This window comes from Eumetopias jubatus, unplaced genomic scaffold, assembly GCF_037043125.1.
Source record: "Eumetopias jubatus isolate StellerSeaLion01/CBP00866 unplaced genomic scaffold, mEumJub1_p1.0 scaffold_4, whole genome shotgun sequence".
Classification (NCBI taxonomy): Eukaryota; Metazoa; Chordata; class Mammalia; order Carnivora; family Otariidae; genus Eumetopias; species Eumetopias jubatus.
The window spans coordinates 93,510,070-93,526,715 of NW_028274810.1; the positions used below are offsets into that span (position 1 = coordinate 93,510,070).

Below are 16,646 nucleotides of genomic sequence, written 5' to 3' on the forward strand. Positions count from 1 at the left end.
TCCTCCCCCACTATAGGTGGGGGGGGGGGGTCAGTGTAGACTTGAATTTATGGGATATACCTGTAGCTTTGTGTGACTGCCTCCTCCGCTCTTCAGAGTAACCCAAGGGAAGGGCTGGTGGGAGGCTGGCCTCGCCCCACATTTCTGCCCTTGGTTAGGGGAAAGGCGGGGCCTGAGGAATGTGACCTGCCTCCTAGTGTGGGGTGGGTGCTGCCTGGGGGGTGGGGTGGGGGAGGAGGGAGAAGGCCCAGCTCACTTAGAGCCGTTAGGCAAAATCTTGGGCAACCGGGCCCTGCCCTCCTCCCTCCTGGACCGCCCGGGCCCCTCGCAGCACTTCCTGTCAACGCTTCCTGCTCTGGGCCTTTGTACTTGCTCTCCTCTGTGCCCGGAATGCTCTTCCCAGTCCTTCTGAGATCCCAGATGGCGCTCAGAGGACGCCTCCCCTGAGAGGCCCTCCCTGATCACCTAGGCCGGAGCAGCCCTACCCTTCCCCTTACTCGTTCTCCCATCCCCTCTGTCCTCACCTGCTTCTTGCCCATGGTCCCCACTGGAGGTGAGCTGCTTGTGATGAAGTATAGTTGGAAGAAAGGCAGGCAGGGCCAAGGCGCCCCACCCTTGAAAGGATTTTGCACCACCGCAGAGGGAGTCCTTCATCCTGTCCCACTGTGATAGGTAGATGGCAAAAAACAGATGGGACAATAGGCTCAGGGAGGTTCGATCACATTAAAACAGCCCACGCACAAGCCCATAAAAACCCCGAGACTTAGAAACTGGTGGCAACCCTCTCGGTCCCCTCTCCCTTTGGGAGCTTTGTACTATCACTTCGCTGTCACTCAATTAACCTTGCTTTGCTGGTCTACCTCTTGATTCTTCGAAGCGGCCTGACTCGGAACCGCGGGGCGCCGGAAGGAAAAGGAAATCCTGCAGCCCATGCGGCCCGAGGCCTTGCTGTCATGGTCACTGCTGTCTCCAGTGTTTAGAGCAGTGTCAGAGGCATAGCGGGTGCCCGGGAACCTTGTAGAATGAATGAAGAACCAGTCCTCATGGCCCCTGGTTTTGTGTCCTTCCTCCAGGCCTTTGGTCCGTGAGCCTCCAGACCCATTCCCAGGGAGAAAGAATAAAAAGGCCCCCCCAACACTCACAGCCCAAGTGACACTGAGGCCTGGAGGCCCCCCCCCAAGCTGGGGCCCCAGTTCAGGAATGAATGATCTCACGTCTTGGCTCTTACCCACCTGCCCCCCCATCCTCAGACATGTTAGGGACGGTGGTCACCAGTGGTCACCAGTCAGTGAGGTCATAGGGTCAACATTGAGCAAGGGCTCCGGGACAAGGAGTTCTTGAAACTCAGGACCCGGGAATCGGACCCTGAACCCTGAAAGTCGCCCTCCCCGTGGCTGTGAGCTGAGCTCAGGGGCACTCCTCCAAGGTGCCGGCCCGTATCCTGGATGTTCTTGCCCACCCAGAGCTCAGCTCTTGGTGCCAAGGGAATCCCAGCTGGGTCCCATTCTGATGAAACTTGAGTTCTGGGACTGGCTGCCCTTTCAGCCCAGAGAAAGCAGTAACTCGGGGCCCTTGGGGATAAGGGCTGCATTGTGGGGAAGGAAAGGGAGAGTCACCCCCTCCGCGTACAAAACGCTTAGGAGTGGTTTTGCATTGATTGAATTTAAACTTCAAATGGCTGTGTGGGTTTGTTTGGTGGTTCTCACTTAGTAGATGTAGAAACTGGCCCAGTGGAGGCAGGTTACGTGCCCGAGGATGCACAGTGACAGGTCTGGGCCTGGAACTTGGATTTTGGACCCCAGGGCCAGGTCTTGCCCCCCAGTTCTATACTTGCTCTGGATTTCAGGGTTCTGGGCCAACACAGGAACCCCCCCCCCCCCCCGGTGGAGATAGAGGGGCCGGATCTGGCTGCGGCCACCACTGACCTGTGTGCCTCTCTTCCCCGCCCCAGGCTGTGGTGGAAGCACACGGCCTCCCTGAAGGTGGCCAATGAGCCGGTCTTAGCATTCACGCAGGGCAGCCCGGAGCGAGATGCGCTGCAGAAGGTAATGGGCCGGTGGGGGCACCCAGTGGGGTTAGGGCACGGAGAGAGGACAGCCTTCAGCACCCCCCCCCCCCAGGATGCCTCTCCATGCCTACGGCCATCACCCCCAGCCTTGGAAGGAAACTGGGTCTGGGACAGCCGTGTGTCTGGAGGACGGAGAGGCCGGGGGCAATGGAGGGGGGGGGCAAGCCGGGCCACTCTGGGGCTCCGTCCAGGTCGGGGGTTGTAAACCCACAGACGTTTTCTGCTTAAAAACATTGTCCTGTTAATTGCCAGTATTTTAAAAATTGTGAGATGTCACGTACATTTCAGATACAGTTTTCTATTCTGTCTACAATGGGAGGACCTGGCAACCCTGGCCTCCCCTTCCGGCAGGACAGGAAGTGACGGCGGACAGGGGCTGCGTCCCGATGCCCCCTGAGCAGAGCAGATGCTCTCTGACCTCAGAGCCCTGCCCCTTCGTACTTCTGTTCCCGCCTGGGCATCTGTGTTTGCAGGCCCTGCACCGGGGTTTTAGGAGGAGCGGAGAGGAGGGAGGAAGGCCCCATCCACCCTGCTGTCCCCTCCGTAGGCCTTGAAGGAACTGAAGGGCCGGACGGAAGCCGTTCCGTGTGTGGTGGGGGATGAAGAGCTGTGGACGTCAGACGTGCGCTCCCAGGTGTCGGTGAGTCCAGTGGGCCGGTGGGGCTCGGTTTCCCCCCGACCCTGAGGTCCATCCCTCAGGCAACAGATCAGCTTATCACACAGGTCTCTGCCTCCAAAGGGGTTTATGGTCCGTTCCCTGCTTTTGAATTCTGTGTGCCGGTATAAAACTTCCAAAAGTAGTCTTGGGGGTATCACCATAAAAGATGCCGACTTCACGCCTGCCAGGAGGGAGTTAAAACAGGGACTGCCACAGCTTTGCCTTTTCTGTAGAAAATGGACCCGTTGGACACCTGGAGGGTAGGAAGAAAGGACAGAATGTCAGAATTAAAGATAATCCCTCCAAAGAGCGGGCAGTCTCCAAAGCCTTGGACTCTATTTTGGAACTGCTGCTCTAGTGGAAGATAAGCTCATCTGAGGTGAGCACCTAGGATGTGGCCGGGCCTCCTCCTAGAAGCCCTCCCGCTGGAGCCGTGCTCCGTCTGCGGATACATCTGAGAGGCCCTGTCCCATCTGCACGGGCTCCTCTTTCGGTCCTTGCCACTTCTCTTCGAGGGAGGAAGAGCGGGGCGTTCGCTGCCCATTTTACAGATCAAGAGACAGGCTCAGAGATATTAAATGGCCCGCCTAGGGTGGCAGAGTTAGATCTGGACTAGGGATGATGAATCCTAGCTCTCCAGAGCCACGTCCCATTGATTTTGATTCAGTGCTTTTTCTAGGGAGGATTTGGAAGCAGCATATTAACTCATAAGAGTGCAGTAGGATCATCTTGCTGTGGCCTCCTGGTCCCGAGATGAGAACTGTGGAGCCCTGCGTGCTGGAGACAGCCCAGACTTGCCTTTACTCCTCCCAGTGACTGTAGGGAAGCGAACACATCACTACACTAGTCAGAGTGTTCTTGAAATAAATTCTAGCTGCATGATGGGAGAAGCACAGCCCTTCCCCATAGCGGGCCCCGGAGAGAAATGTCTCCCGAGGGTGTCAGAAGGATGCGGCGATGTGATGAGCAGTGTCCATACAGGAGTCTCGGCTCATGCACAGAAGGCGCCTTTTGCACACTGTCACTGTGCACAGGCAGAGGACATCCCCAAAGCCCAGCGCCTGGGGATGCCGGGGGGGGTCACCCTGCAGGTCCGTGTCTGCTGCTGGGGGAGCTTTGCCATCTGGAGTTCAGGGTATGAATGGACACCGGCAACTTTGTTTGCACACCTAACGAGGGGGAGATTTCCCCTACACATTCAAATGTCTAGCTCGTCTGGAAGGTGGGGTGATGTGGCCGCACCAGGCTGGCAAGGCCACAAGGTACCATGTGGCTGGAACAAGTCCGTGGGCGGCTCTGGCGGGGGCCGGTGGTCCCCACCACCCCTAGTGCATGATGCCAGCTCTCTGCACTCACAGCTCTTGCCTCTCTGGCCCCAGCTGGGCAGTGGCTGGCCTGTGCGTCCCTCAGGCACCTTGCCGGCATGTTTCCCTCGGCTGGGCTTTTGCTAGACCTGGGACAGTGACACGACAGCCGGCCGTTCGTAGCAGGTGCCAGAGGCCAGTGGTCTTTGATGGTTAAGAGGTTGTCACCTGCTCCGTACCCCCACCCCCGTCAGTTTGAGGGTGGGAGGGACCTGCTTTTGTGAGAGTTGGGGATCTTGACCAGGACTCGTGGCTGAGTGGGCGTTTGCAGCTGGCCTGTCAGGGAGCCTGAGCCCTAGGCAGAGGACTCACCCCATCCCTTCTTGTCCCCGGCGTGGCCACAACACCTGTAGCCCTGTAGGCTTAAAGCAAATACCCACCTCAGCTATGGAAAAAGAAAAGTGTGTGCACATGTGTGCGCACACACACATACATGTTTTGAGACCCTGTGCAGATGGGTATACATGCAGCTTCTAGCTTTGTGTCCAGCAACCAGTTGCAAAATGAAAGCCATGGTATGTCAGCCAGGTGGCTTCCTCTGTGGCAGTGTCACCCAGAAACCTGTGTGAAGCTGGAAGAGACCCCAGCTCTTCTTTCTCGCCGGGCATGTGTAAGTCAGGATAATAAAACCCAGCCAGCCAGCCGCGCCTCTCGCGCCCAGGCTCAGGGCAGACGGCAGGTTCTGCCCTCTTGGAGCTGCCCTGCTGGAGAGCAGGTGGTCCTGGGTCAACAAAGAAAGAAACGGGAGTTCCAGCGGGTGAGGGACAGGGGAAGGCACAGGGGCGGTGCTGGGTTTGCGGGGGCCACATCAGGCAGCGCGGTCGGAGGGCTCCATGGAGGGGTGACCTCTGAGTCAAAGCCTGAGGATGAGGGTGGGTGGGGGTTCGCTGCCAGGCAGAGGGCTGCTCAGTCCTCGGGTCGAGTCTCGAGCTGGGAAGAGGCTCAGTGAGCTGCACAACAGAGAGGAAGCTAGCGGGATGGAGGATTCAGGGCAGAGGGGTGGGTGGACGTGACTTCCTGAGGTTCTTACCACCTGTGCTTAGGGAACCTATTCCATGAGCTCTGGGGAGTCACTGGAGGGGGTTAAGGAGGGCCACACTTTCTAGAAGAGCCCTGTTGTTCGTTACAAGAGAATGCTTTCTAATTTCAGGACAGCAGAGTGAAGAGGTGAGGGCTTGGCAGCACCTGTGAGTCCAGACTTAGACCTCTGGGCGTCCGGGACTGCTGGGTGGCTGGGGAGTTGGGCGGGAAGGTGGGGAGAGAGCCAGGCGAGGAGCTGGGATGCAGGGGGCCGTGAAAGAGCCGGAACAAAGCCTGGGGAATGGCAGCCCCAGGTGGGGAAGCACAGCGCACCTCTCTGGAGGGTCTGCCCACATCTGTGAGCTCCTCGCCTGCCCCCATGGTGGTGGGTGGTGGCCGCTGGCTGCCTTCGAAACCGTGGGCCTCCACTCTGTGGCCCAGAAGTGGGCACTCGACCCCAGCTGGGCCGGTTGGATTTATGGCCCTAGAACTTAAAACTGGCAACAGACATCTCGCTTTGAGGGGCTGGAAGCTACGGGGAGGACACCTTCCACCTCTGAGACACGCGACACAGTGGGTCTCTTGAAAGGTGCGGGGCGCTGCCTCACAGAGGAGGAGAGAGGACGAGAGAAGCCTCAGTTTTCAGGCCGGGCTCCTTGAGTCTTCCTGAGGCCCAGCTGCAGGTCACCCGAGTCTCCATTAAGGAGGCCCCTGTGTGTAAAATGTTCCCCTTCCTGCCCGCTGGCTGACCTTCCTGTGCCTCAGTCTTCTCATCTGTAAAATGGGGGTAGCAGTTGTGGTGCATAGGGTTGTTGTCAGGGTGAACGGATTGATCCGTGCCGAGTGCTTGGTGCCCGCGTGCAGGCCTCTGAGCAGACGTCAGCTGTGACAGAAACAGTCCCTGTTTCCCTCAGAGCCTGCAGCTGGTTCATCCAAAAAAGCATGAGGGACAGACCCGTCTGTGTTTCAAACCTCTGGAAGCCATTGACCGTGATGGCAGGAGGCTTTCTCGGGCAGGTGTAGGGTGGGTTTTCTGTGGTGTCCCTCACTTGCCAGACGGCCACACTGCCCAGCCCATAACTGAGTCCTGCCCACAGGCAAGGAAGGTCCTGAGGAGTTCACACAGCATCTTCCATGATTCCTGATGGATTTCTCCAGAAGGCGGTTTAGGGGCCAACAGTGGGCGAAGCCCCTTGATGACATTAGCCTAAGAAGCCACGTGCTCAGGGTCATTGAGCCAGGAACTGACCTACACTTTGGCTGGACCAGCAAACTCCTAGATCTGTAATTTGGGGGAGAGTAAAGGGTTGGCCCTTTTGCGGATGGGGGAGGCACATTCAGGCTCTGTCCAGATGGAACCCTGAGCAGGTGCGTGCCGGGTAAGGGTGAGGACCATCGGCCCCCAGCTCCGAGGGTTCTGAGGATGCCCCGGGAAGGAGTTGCCCACAGGGGGTGGCCTGGAGCCCCCACTACTGATCGGCGACCAGAGGGCCTGACACCCGCAGTCCTGGGAGCAAAGCCTACAATCACTCAGTTCACCCGGCCCCTCAGCACTGTCCCAGCTGCCAGCTAGGGTTCTGGTCACCCTCTGGGCAGGCACTTCCCATTCTCATGGCTCGCGGTGCCTCTCTGACCTGGCCACGTGGTAACTGGGGGAGCCCAGGCGTGGGAGGCAGTGGTCGGCACGTGGCTGCTGGCGTGGGGGACCTGCGGTCCACGGGGGCATGCTGAGTCGAAGGGCCTGGCCCCGGGGTGCCTCCTCAGCCCCTGAGCATCACAGGCCAGTCTCAGGTGTGGACAGGATACAGGTGACTGCTGGGGGTTGAAATGAAGGGGCAGAGGGCCACTTTCTCCTGAACCCTAGACCAGCACTGCCCAGTAGAACTTTCTGCAGTTAGGCTGATCAGGATCCTCATGCTCTCCCACTATGGCCACCAAGGGCCACGCGTGGTTGTCCAGCACATGGAATGTGCAGGTGCAGCCGAGGAACGGGGTTGAAATGTCAGCGGGCACATGTGGCTAGTGGCTGCCACGTTTGACAGGAAAGCCCCAAACAGCCCACTGGCAGACTGCTAGGTGGCAAAAATACTGACAAGTGTGCTGGAAAGAAGGGAAGTTTCTCCCTGCTTTATTGCTTACGCTAGCATCTGGCGCTGCTGGGTTCTGTTTGTAAATGTTTGTGGAGGGTCTTCCCTTTTCCATGAGTCTGTGTGGGTCCCGTGCCGGGGGCTGGAGAAGCGGTTGGTCTGTCCCCCAGGCACTCGGGACCGCAGAAATCCTGAGTGGGTCTCAATTGCAGTGCATCGTTGGGGGCCTCGCGGGGGGACAGCGCCTATGCCTGAGTCACAGCCGCGTGCCACACGCGCTCTGGCAGCATGTTCCTCTGAGCCCACTTGGGTCTTCTCCACATGCTGTGAGGCAGGGGGTCCCCATTTCCCACAGGAGGAGACTTGGAAAGGGGAGCTTACTTCCCTCTGGCCCCCAGCTAGTAGGTGGCGGGGCTGGGATGCGAAGCTGTGTCTGTCTGACCACAAAGTCCACACTTTTCCTCAAAGACTGCAGTCCATGCTTTTCTCCGGGACCATGAACCTTCCAGAGCAGGAGTGATCTTTACTCACCGAAAAGCAGGTGCTCTGTAACCCTTGGTCAGAGAGATGGATGTGGGGATTAGAGGGGAGAGGGCGAGTGTGCTGAGGACTCTTGCCCGGAAGGCGAGCTCTGAGCCTGGCCACGTCCCCACCTGTCCTGGCACCTCCCTGCTGGGCAGTGACCTTGCTCTTCTCTCATCTTGCAGCCCTTCAACCATGGACACAAGGTGGCCAAGTTCTGCTATGCAGACAAGGTAAGGCCCTGGCGACTTCGGGTAGGGGCACTGGCCCTCTGTTCCCCACTGGCTGCCGGCATGGAGGCGGATGTCAGTTGCTGCTTCCCTCCCTGGCCGTGGGGGGTGGAGTCTTTCACGAGGCCGGGCCCGCCGGGGCTTCATTTGAGCCTGATGAGAGCTGCGTGGGCCAGGGCTGACATCCCCCGACATGCCTATGGCTGCGAGGCAGCGGGGTTTCAAAGGGGAGTAGATTCTGCAAGGCTGAGTCAGGGACATTGGAAACACCATGGATAGGAAGGCAAACAGAGGATCGGCTTCATGGAGGGACAGCGAGAGGGGTTGCGGTTCCTTGTGGCAGGAGGTCTAGGAGCTGGCTCATGGGGCAGCGAGGGCATGCTGGTGTCAGGTGAATGACTCAGGCTGTGGTTCTGGGCAGCCACCTGACCTTGAGGGCCGGCGGTGCTAGTGGGTGGGTTTGGGGGCCCCAGGAGGAAGGTGAGGCCCTGATGAGACCGCAAGAGAAAGCAGAGCTCGTTTAACAGCTGAGGGACTCAGTGCCAAGTCCCTGGCATGCAGACCTACCTGGCAAGTCCCTCAGACAAGCTCGGAGCCTGGGGTGGGCCGGCAGGTGATGGGACACTGTGTTTGCCGCTGTGTGTGGGAGAGAGCACTGGAGCTAGGGGAGCCACGGGTCTCCAGTGGAGGGTGGCCTCCAGTCTCCCTCGCCCATTCCCCTGGGGCCCTTCCCGCTGTGGGAGACAGCCCTGAACCTTTTCCTCTTCATTAGGCCCTACTCAACAAAGCCATCGAGGCCGCGTTGGCCGCCAGGAAAGAGTGGGACCTGAAGCCTGTTGCAGACCGGGCCCAGATCTTCCTGAAGGCGGCGGACATGCTGAGCGGGCCGCGCAGGGCAGAGGTCCTTGCCAAGACCATGGTGGGACAGGTGAGGTACCCGTGGGCACAGTGGGGTGGGAGTGGGGGGAGGGAGGCCATCCCACTCCATCCAATATGGCAGCCATCAGCTGGGCTGCTTCTGGGTGCCAGGACGTGCTCTGCGTGCCGGAGACTGAGGCCTCGTGCCGTCCTCCGGGCGCAGTCGGACCTCCGCAGCCCTCAGAGGGGGCTCTCCGACACCTCCAGCGGGTCACTGCGGCCTTACAAACCACCAGGGCCTCTCTCTCACCGACAGTCATGTCCCAAGTCCTGTGCCCAGCGCTCAGGGCCCTCTGTTTCCGGCCCGTGTCCAGCTCGCCGGCTGCTCTGCCCATGAGGTCACCAGTGTGGATTTAGCAGGATTCCTGGAAACTGCACGCATCCCGTCTCCCTGCCCGGCTTCTGCCCGGTGGCTCTGCCTAGAATGCTCACTCTCTCTTCTCTGTCCTGTGAACTCTTCCCTTCGAGCCCCAGCCCAGATAGCACCTCCTCTGTGAGGCTTCCAGAATCTTCTCTGTCCAAAAGGATTCGTCCCACCCCTGTGCTCCTGTAGCATGCTGTTCGTTTGCCAGTTACAGCTCAGATCGTATTGGGTATAATGAGTTCCTGTGTTTGTCACCTCTCTACAAGCTTTTTGGAGAAAGTCATCGAGTTAGCTGTTCTTCATCTTCCTGGGCCTTGCAGCACATCTCCCTGGAGTCGGCGAAGCTTTTTCAACTGAGTGCATGAGGAGCCAGGGAGTGGCACCAGCAGCCCCAAGTGGGGAAGGGAGCCCAGGGAGAAAGGGTTAATTTCGCCCTCCCTGGGAGGGAGCCTTAGGCCCTCAGGTCGCCCTGGCCGGGCCAGCTCCCCGTCCTGTAGTGAGGGCCCCCTCTGCTGCACGGAGGTGGCATGACAGCTCCTTACTAGCTAAGGGTCTCCTGATTCTCAGTGGCCCCTGGGGTGGTTGTGGGCTCCGCAGTGTCCCGGGGGAGCTACACACACACTCGACAGCCAGATTAAGGTGCCTTATTGGACTAAAGAGTCAGGAGCTTGTAGGAGGTGTGGTGGCCTCACAGAGCCGGGGCCAGAGCATCTTAGCTGCTGTGGCTCCAGGTCCCAAGCAGGGTGACCACCACCAGTGACCCTGTGTGCCAAGAAGGGGCTGCCCTGATATGGAGAAGCGCCATTCTTGCAGCCCAGAGGCCCTCCCCGACCCTTAAGTCTGTCGGGAGGAACGGGTTTGCTGTTAGGCCTCCTGCTTCTTGCTCCAAACGCCCCTAGTGGGGGCACCTGCTCACCCGGGGGGACGGAGCCACCAGCACCATGGGCACCATGTCACCGTGGGCACACGGTCGGTGTTGGAAAAGGGCCAGCGGGAGGCATTCTCTTGCCCCTGACCCTCTGGCTGTCCGCACAGGGTAAGACGGTGATCCAGGCGGAGATCGACGCGGCGGCCGAGCTCATCGACTTCTTCCGGTTCAATGCCAAGTTTGCCGTGGAGCTAGAGGGGCAGCAGCCCCTCAGCGTGCCGCCCAGCACCAACAGCGTTGTGTACCGGGGACTGGAGGTACCCTCTGGCGGCGGGGTGGGCAGGAGCCTGCAAGAGGAAGCCTCGGGCTTGGCACCACCTCCCTCTTCCCCTTCCCCAGGGCTTCGTGGCAGCCATCTCCCCCTTTAACTTCACGGCGATCGGTGGCAACCTGGCGGGGGCACCGGCCTTGATGGTAAGATGATGACCTTGATGGTAAGAGGATGACCTTGGTGATGAGATTGGGGAGGCGGGCGGGGGGCTCTCATTCCTGCCTCCGCAGACGACAGCCGCCCTGAAGGCAGAAGCAGTGCAGGCCCCGCCCCCCAGAAAGGCTTTGGGATCCGAGACTGGTTTGGATCCCAGCTCTGCCCCATGCTGGGGGATCCCCCAGGCAAGCCCCCAAACTTCTGAGGCGGTTTCTTCCTCCTCCTCGAAGTGGAAATCTAGGAAAGCCCAGGGTACAGGGTTGTGGGGAGCAAGTGAAGCTGTGTGTGGGACACGCGCGTGGGACACATCTGGTCTGGTGCGGGCTTCGTGTGCGGGGAATGTTGATGGTGATGGCAGATCACTTTCCAGTGCCTACTGTGAGCCCTGCCAGAGATCTGTGAGGTCTAGGAGACGACCACACAGTAAGGATTCGGGCTTAGCTTCCAAGTCCCTGGCTCCTCTGCCCTTGTCAGGGAGAAGGTGGCCACTGCCCTCATGAGCTCCCGCCAAAGGGGGTGACGCAGCCCTGCTCTTAGAGGGCCTGGGTGGCTCATGGGGTGGCAGGAGGAGGGCTGGCAGGTGGCGGGGGCCTGGGCCCCAAGTGGGGCGGCTGGCTGATCTCGAGGATGCTCCTGCCCAGGGCTGTCCTTGTGCATCTGTGCGCAGACAGACATGCACGTACCCAGGTGCCCACGTGTCCTCAGCCCCGTGAGCCCTTGCCGGCCACACTCAGTGAGTGCTCAGCGACGTGGAAACACGCAGAGCAGACCTGCCTGAGGGGCATTGGCAGGACCAGTCGTATAGGCTTCCAGAAGAAGGGTTTCCGTGGCCAGAGTGAAGGAGCAGTGGGGGCAGGGTGTGGTCCCACCGGCGAGGGTTTTTACGGCACAATGCCCGACACCTGGGGCAGTGGGGACATCCCAGCCTCCTGGGGGACCTGGCGGCTCCACGTGAGGGATGGCTGTGCTTCAGGATGAGGGAGGGGGGCAGTCGGGTGGTGATCCCTGGCCTTGTGAGTCATCACTGTGCCTCCTGGGCAGGGCAACGTGGTCCTGTGGAAGCCCAGCGACACGGCCATGCTGGCCAGCTATGCCGTCTACCGCATCCTCCGGGAGGCGGGCCTGCCCCCCAACATCATCCAGTTTGTGCCAGCCGATGGGCCCACATTTGGGGACACTGTCACCAGCTCGGAACACCTCTGCGGTATCAACTTCACAGGCAGCGTGCCGTAAGCCCCTGGGGTGGGGTGGGGTGGGGTGGGTCAGGCGGCATGGGGACGTACGTTCCCCAGGCGACCGCCTCATGACCTCTGCAGGAGCCGGAGGTCAGGCACTGACCATACCCACTGACTCACTGTGTGGCCATGGGTGGCCCACTTCACCCCTCTGAGCCTTCATTTCTTGACCTGCTCAACAGGAATATGGTCCCTGCCTCGCAGAGTAATTGTGAGGCTCCAGTGAGTTAACAAAGAGGAAGAACTTCACAGGCTGGAAGCAGCCTACAGACATTTGGTGATGTCGATGTTGATGCCACCTCTGTCACTGGGAAGGGCACAAGGGAGCCTGGAATGAATTGGACGGGAGTCAGGAAGGCTTCTTGGAGGTGGTGGTATCTAGGCAGAGGAGATAGCCAAGCAAAGCAGGGGTAGGGAGAGTGCTGTGGGAGAGGGAGCAACACGTGCAGGGCCCCAGGGCTAAAGCTCTGTGCTCGGGGAGCTGGGGGTGGTTCCATGGGGCTGGAGTGTGGGGTGCCGGGACCGAGGTAAGCATGTGAGCAGGAAATGGTTCGATCGTGACTGCTCATTTATTCAGTAAGGAGCAGGTGTGTGTGTCCAAAGAACGTGTGGACGAGTCCTGGTTCTTGGGGAGTTTAGTCCCGTGACTGTAAGACCCTATGAGCCCACAGAGGTGTCTAGACTTTATCCGGAAGGTGACTGGGAGCCGTGGAAGGTTTTATACGCAGGATGTGCATGAAGCAGCTTTATTTCAAGCAGGCTGCAGATGGTCGCTCTCTAGTTGAACCTGGCAAGTGGCTCTACTTTGGCTCCTTGTACAGTTGGGATGGTTTCATGCAAAAATCTTTTTGAGATCTCAGGCTGCTTTTGAGAACCTGCCCCTCTGGGCCTGTGTGCCCATGGGGCACCCCTGGCTAGAGGTGGGATGGAGTGCTCTCTGATCCTTGGCAGCGTCACCAGGCACCAGGCCTCTCTGTTACGTGGTCCTTCTTTCCTGGTCTGGCACCGCGGGCGCCCTGCATTCGCAGCCTCTGTCCCGGATGGCCACTCTGGCTGCTTTGTGGACAAGTCACCAGTGGCCAGAAGCAGGAGAGTGGTGAGGAGGCTGTCCACGTCCAGGAGGGGACAGCAGAGGCCTGAACCAGGGTTGACGGTGGGATTCAAGTGAGCAGGTGGCAGGGAGGCGCGATCACGTGTCCGTGGGATTGGATCAGTGGATGGGGGGGTCCATGGGAAAGTCTAGGCTCTGGGCAGAGGGGCACTTGGAAGGCGTGGGTGGACATGACAAGTCACATGCTAGTCACTTTGTGAGGTGCCTCACAGTTAGATATCTGAGTGGAGATGTCGGGGTCTGCCTTAGGGCGTCCTTCCTGGAGCTTCCATTCTCCCTCACCCGGCCTCAGGCTCTCCTACCCCCCCTTCCCAGGGTTTGCCGGGTGTGATGGAGGCATTAGAATTGCTGAGGAGGACCATTTTCCAAAAAGGCCCACTCTGCCAGCGCAGGCCCCACGGGTCCCTGCCTATTAGCAGGCGGAGCAGGCCTGGCCCCCATTTGCCATGCTCTGATGAGCAGCAGGCTTAAAGGTAGGAGAGTCATAAATTAGTATTAGCTACTGTGTCGCAGGCTCCCTGGTGATTAGCATTTTTATTGTTTTGTGGTGCTGAGGTTGGTCACACTCGGAGCTTGGGGAGGAGGTGGGGGCCTGCACTCCCTCTCCCAGGACCCTCCTTGGTTTGGCCTCTGGAACCGGGGCGCTGGGCTGGGGGCGCCCCTCCCAGACCATGGCCGTGTCTGTCCCCTACCAGGCACCTGCAGTGTGTCTGGCACCGACCTAAGCACTTGACTCCCATTAGAGCCACCACAGAACAGCTCTGCCAGGTGGGAATGTTCTCTGCAGTTCCCAGATGAGGTGCACAATTTGAGGTTGAGTGATGAGTGCAAGGTCACATGGCCGTGAGTGTCGGAGTCGGGACCCCTGGCCTTGTCTGCATCATCTTGCCACCAAGCCTACCTTTGCTCCCTCCCCACGGGTCCCGAATGTAGCCTGTCTCCAGCTGCCCCCACCTACTCCATTCCTGCCCTCCAGCCCTCGCTCTGACCCCTGCCCCCACCTGCTGGGCTTTGGGGCCCCTTCCTCTAGTAGGGCCTGCTCCCCACTCCCCAGGACCCTCACTGTCCCAGGGGCCTGAGCCTCACTTCCTAATCCTTGCCCTGTCCTCTGCTTTCAGCACCTTCAAACACCTGTGGAAGCAGGTGGCCCAGAACCTGGACCGGTTCCGCACCTTCCCACGCCTGGCTGGAGGTAAGGATCCCTCTCCCGGCGCCCTCCCTGTGGCCCCTGGGGACCCCTTCCTGACTGTCATGGAAGAGGAAGAGGCAGAGGTGATACCCCCGTAGAGGGGGGTAGCCCTGCAGGAGCTGACCCGTGAGAGGCCTTAGGGGCGGAGCCTCAGCTCTGCTAGATCCTGAGGCTTGTGCCCTAGATTGTGCAGTTGTTCATTCATTCATTCATTCATTTATTCATTCATTCTTCATTCAGCAAATAAAATATTAAGCAGCTACGTAGGCACTTTCTGGGCACCAGGGATGCCTAGATGGCGAGAGACGCAGACCCAGCCCTCAGGAACTTGAGTTCTGTAGGAGGAGGCAGATATGGGCACACAGATGATGTGCAGAATCCACGAGAGAAAGGAGGCGTGCAGAGTCCCCAGGACCGGGCGTGGTGGGTGATCTAGGGTGACCGGTCGGGTGGCTCTCTCCTCAAGGAAGGAGCCTTTGAGCTGAGACCTGGATGCAGGGAGGAAGCCAGTCAGCCTCGCAAAGACCTGGGAGGCAGAACCGAGCGGGCCCTGGTGCTCTGTGGTAGAGCTTTGTGCGGTGATGGAAATGCTCCGTGTCTGTGCTGTCCGGGCCGGTGGCTGGTGGCCAGTGGTCGGTAGCCATGGGTGCCTGTTGAGCACTTGATAGGCAGCTGGTGTGACCGAGGAAGTGAATGGCTTGTTTTGCTTCATTTAAATCAGTGTGAATGTAAATAGCCACTTGTGTCTGGTGGCGGCTATTTACCGAGATCGAGGCAGAGGGACCTACGGGTGCGGAGGCCACGCGGTGGGAATGAGGCCAGTGTAGGTGGCGTAGGGGGCGCGGGCCGGCAGGACAGGGGCCCGAGAGCTCAGCAAGGCTGGAGCTTACTGAAATATTACTAAGTTTCCCACAAAGAAACACCTGCAAGGTCAAGGAGATTTGCTGTGTTGAAGCAAAACAGATTCCGTGTCTGCAGGACTTCCCGGAGCCTTTAATGCTTTTAAAGGCATGATGTATCTTCAGGAGCAAGGACTGATGAGTGTTTCCCAAACTCTTTGGCTCATAGAACCCCATTTTTGTGGAGGCCCCCATGGACCAAGATTTTTTTGGGGAGAGGGCTGAGCGCATAAGAGAGGGCCGTCCAGGGTCACACAGCAACCGCAGAGTGGGGGCTGATGGTTCAGCGTTCTTGCTCCTGTGGATGATGTGGGGTCTGCAGGGAGACCGGACCCACTCCTGAGCTGGTGGGCACTCTGATTTGGGGTCAGGGAAGGTGCGCCCTCAGCCAGCTGTGGCATCTCTACCCCAGTCCACCTTTTACAAGGTGGGAGCAGCAAGCTGTCTCTGGGTTTCTGTTCTCTGCCCCCTTCCTGCTGTGCTCCAAGGGAGGGAGACCACTTCTTCTCTATCACCTCCCAGCCTCCAGAATTAATCTCTCTGTGTTTTCTTTTCTTTTTTTAAGTTTTTATTTATTTAAGTAATTTCTACGCCCAACATGGGGCTCGAACTCAGAACCCAGAGATCAGGAGTTGCATGCTCTTCTGACTGAGCCAGCCATGCGCTGTTTTCTTGTCTTTAAAAATGGGGTTGGTAACAGCATTGCTTTGGGGCTTTCATGAGACAAAACAGGAAGTGCTTTGAGTAGAGCTTGGCAGGTGGTTAGTGCTTTGTGACCGGGAGCTGCTGGTCACTCGTGTTTCACGGAGGGAGGAAACCAGGGCCCAGGGGCTGAGAAAATGAGGGGGGTGGTTCACTGCCATGAGTAGGGAAGAGGGAGCAGCCCTGGTAGCCAACATGGAGTGGAGCCCCTCCCTCTCCTCTCACCGGGTTGGGGGTTCAGGAAGGCGCCAAGAAAGCTACGCCCGCTTCTGGGAATGGATTGGCTCCTGGGAGCCTTGGGTTCTGGTCCTTCTGTCTTGATGATGGGAGCACCCCTGCCCCAGCCTCAGTTTCCCCAGCCGTAGGGTGGGAGATGGGCCTGGCTCACCGGCTTCCAGGGTTGGGGCTGCGCACACCTGTGCATAGGTGCAGGTGGGGCGGTGGGAGGGCTGGGAAGCCGGCTCCCCTCATGCCCCCTCTCCCCTGCAGAGTGTGGGGGGAAGAACTTCCACTTCGTGCACCGCTCAGCCGACGTGGACAGCGTGGTGAGCGGGACCCTGCGCTCAGCCTTCGAGTACGGCGGCCAGAAGTGCTCAGCCTGCTCCCGCCTCTATGTGCCGCAGTCGCTGTGGCCGCAGATCAAAGGGCGGCTGCTGCAGGAGCATGGCAGGATCAAAGTGGGCGACGTGAGTGGCGCGGCCTCCCCGCCGCGGCCCAGCGGGTGGCTGATGGGATTGGAGGCTCCTGGGCGGTGTGCGGGCCGGGGTTGGGGGGGCGCTGTGCGGGGCAGGGGCTCCCTTTGTCTCCGGCCTGTGGTGACTCCAGTTCTTCTGGTGCCTCCCTCGCCTCCAGCCAGCAGAGGATTTTGGGACCTTTTTCTCTGCCGTGATTGATGCCAAGGTACGGGCGAGAAGCAGGCGTTCC

At 59.4% G+C, this 16,646-nt stretch overlaps 1 protein-coding gene across 1 annotated transcript in view; it reads left to right on the forward strand.

Annotated features, from left to right (window-relative positions):
* Nucleotides 1-16,646, forward strand: part of ALDH4A1 (aldehyde dehydrogenase 4 family member A1) — a 29,177-nt gene that overhangs the window by 6,998 nt on the left and 5,533 nt on the right. The window contains exons 2-11 of the mRNA XM_028108395.1: nucleotides 1,952-2,045; nucleotides 2,616-2,708; nucleotides 7,905-7,952; nucleotides 8,722-8,877; nucleotides 10,267-10,416; nucleotides 10,499-10,573; nucleotides 11,628-11,815; nucleotides 14,051-14,124; nucleotides 16,212-16,408; nucleotides 16,575-16,622. Coding sequence (XP_027964196.1) covers nucleotides 1,952-2,045; nucleotides 2,616-2,708; nucleotides 7,905-7,952; nucleotides 8,722-8,877; nucleotides 10,267-10,416; nucleotides 10,499-10,573; nucleotides 11,628-11,815; nucleotides 14,051-14,124; nucleotides 16,212-16,408; nucleotides 16,575-16,622 — 1,123 coding nt within the window. The remainder of the gene's footprint in view (nucleotides 1-1,951; nucleotides 2,046-2,615; nucleotides 2,709-7,904; nucleotides 7,953-8,721; nucleotides 8,878-10,266; nucleotides 10,417-10,498; nucleotides 10,574-11,627; nucleotides 11,816-14,050; nucleotides 14,125-16,211; nucleotides 16,409-16,574; nucleotides 16,623-16,646) is intronic.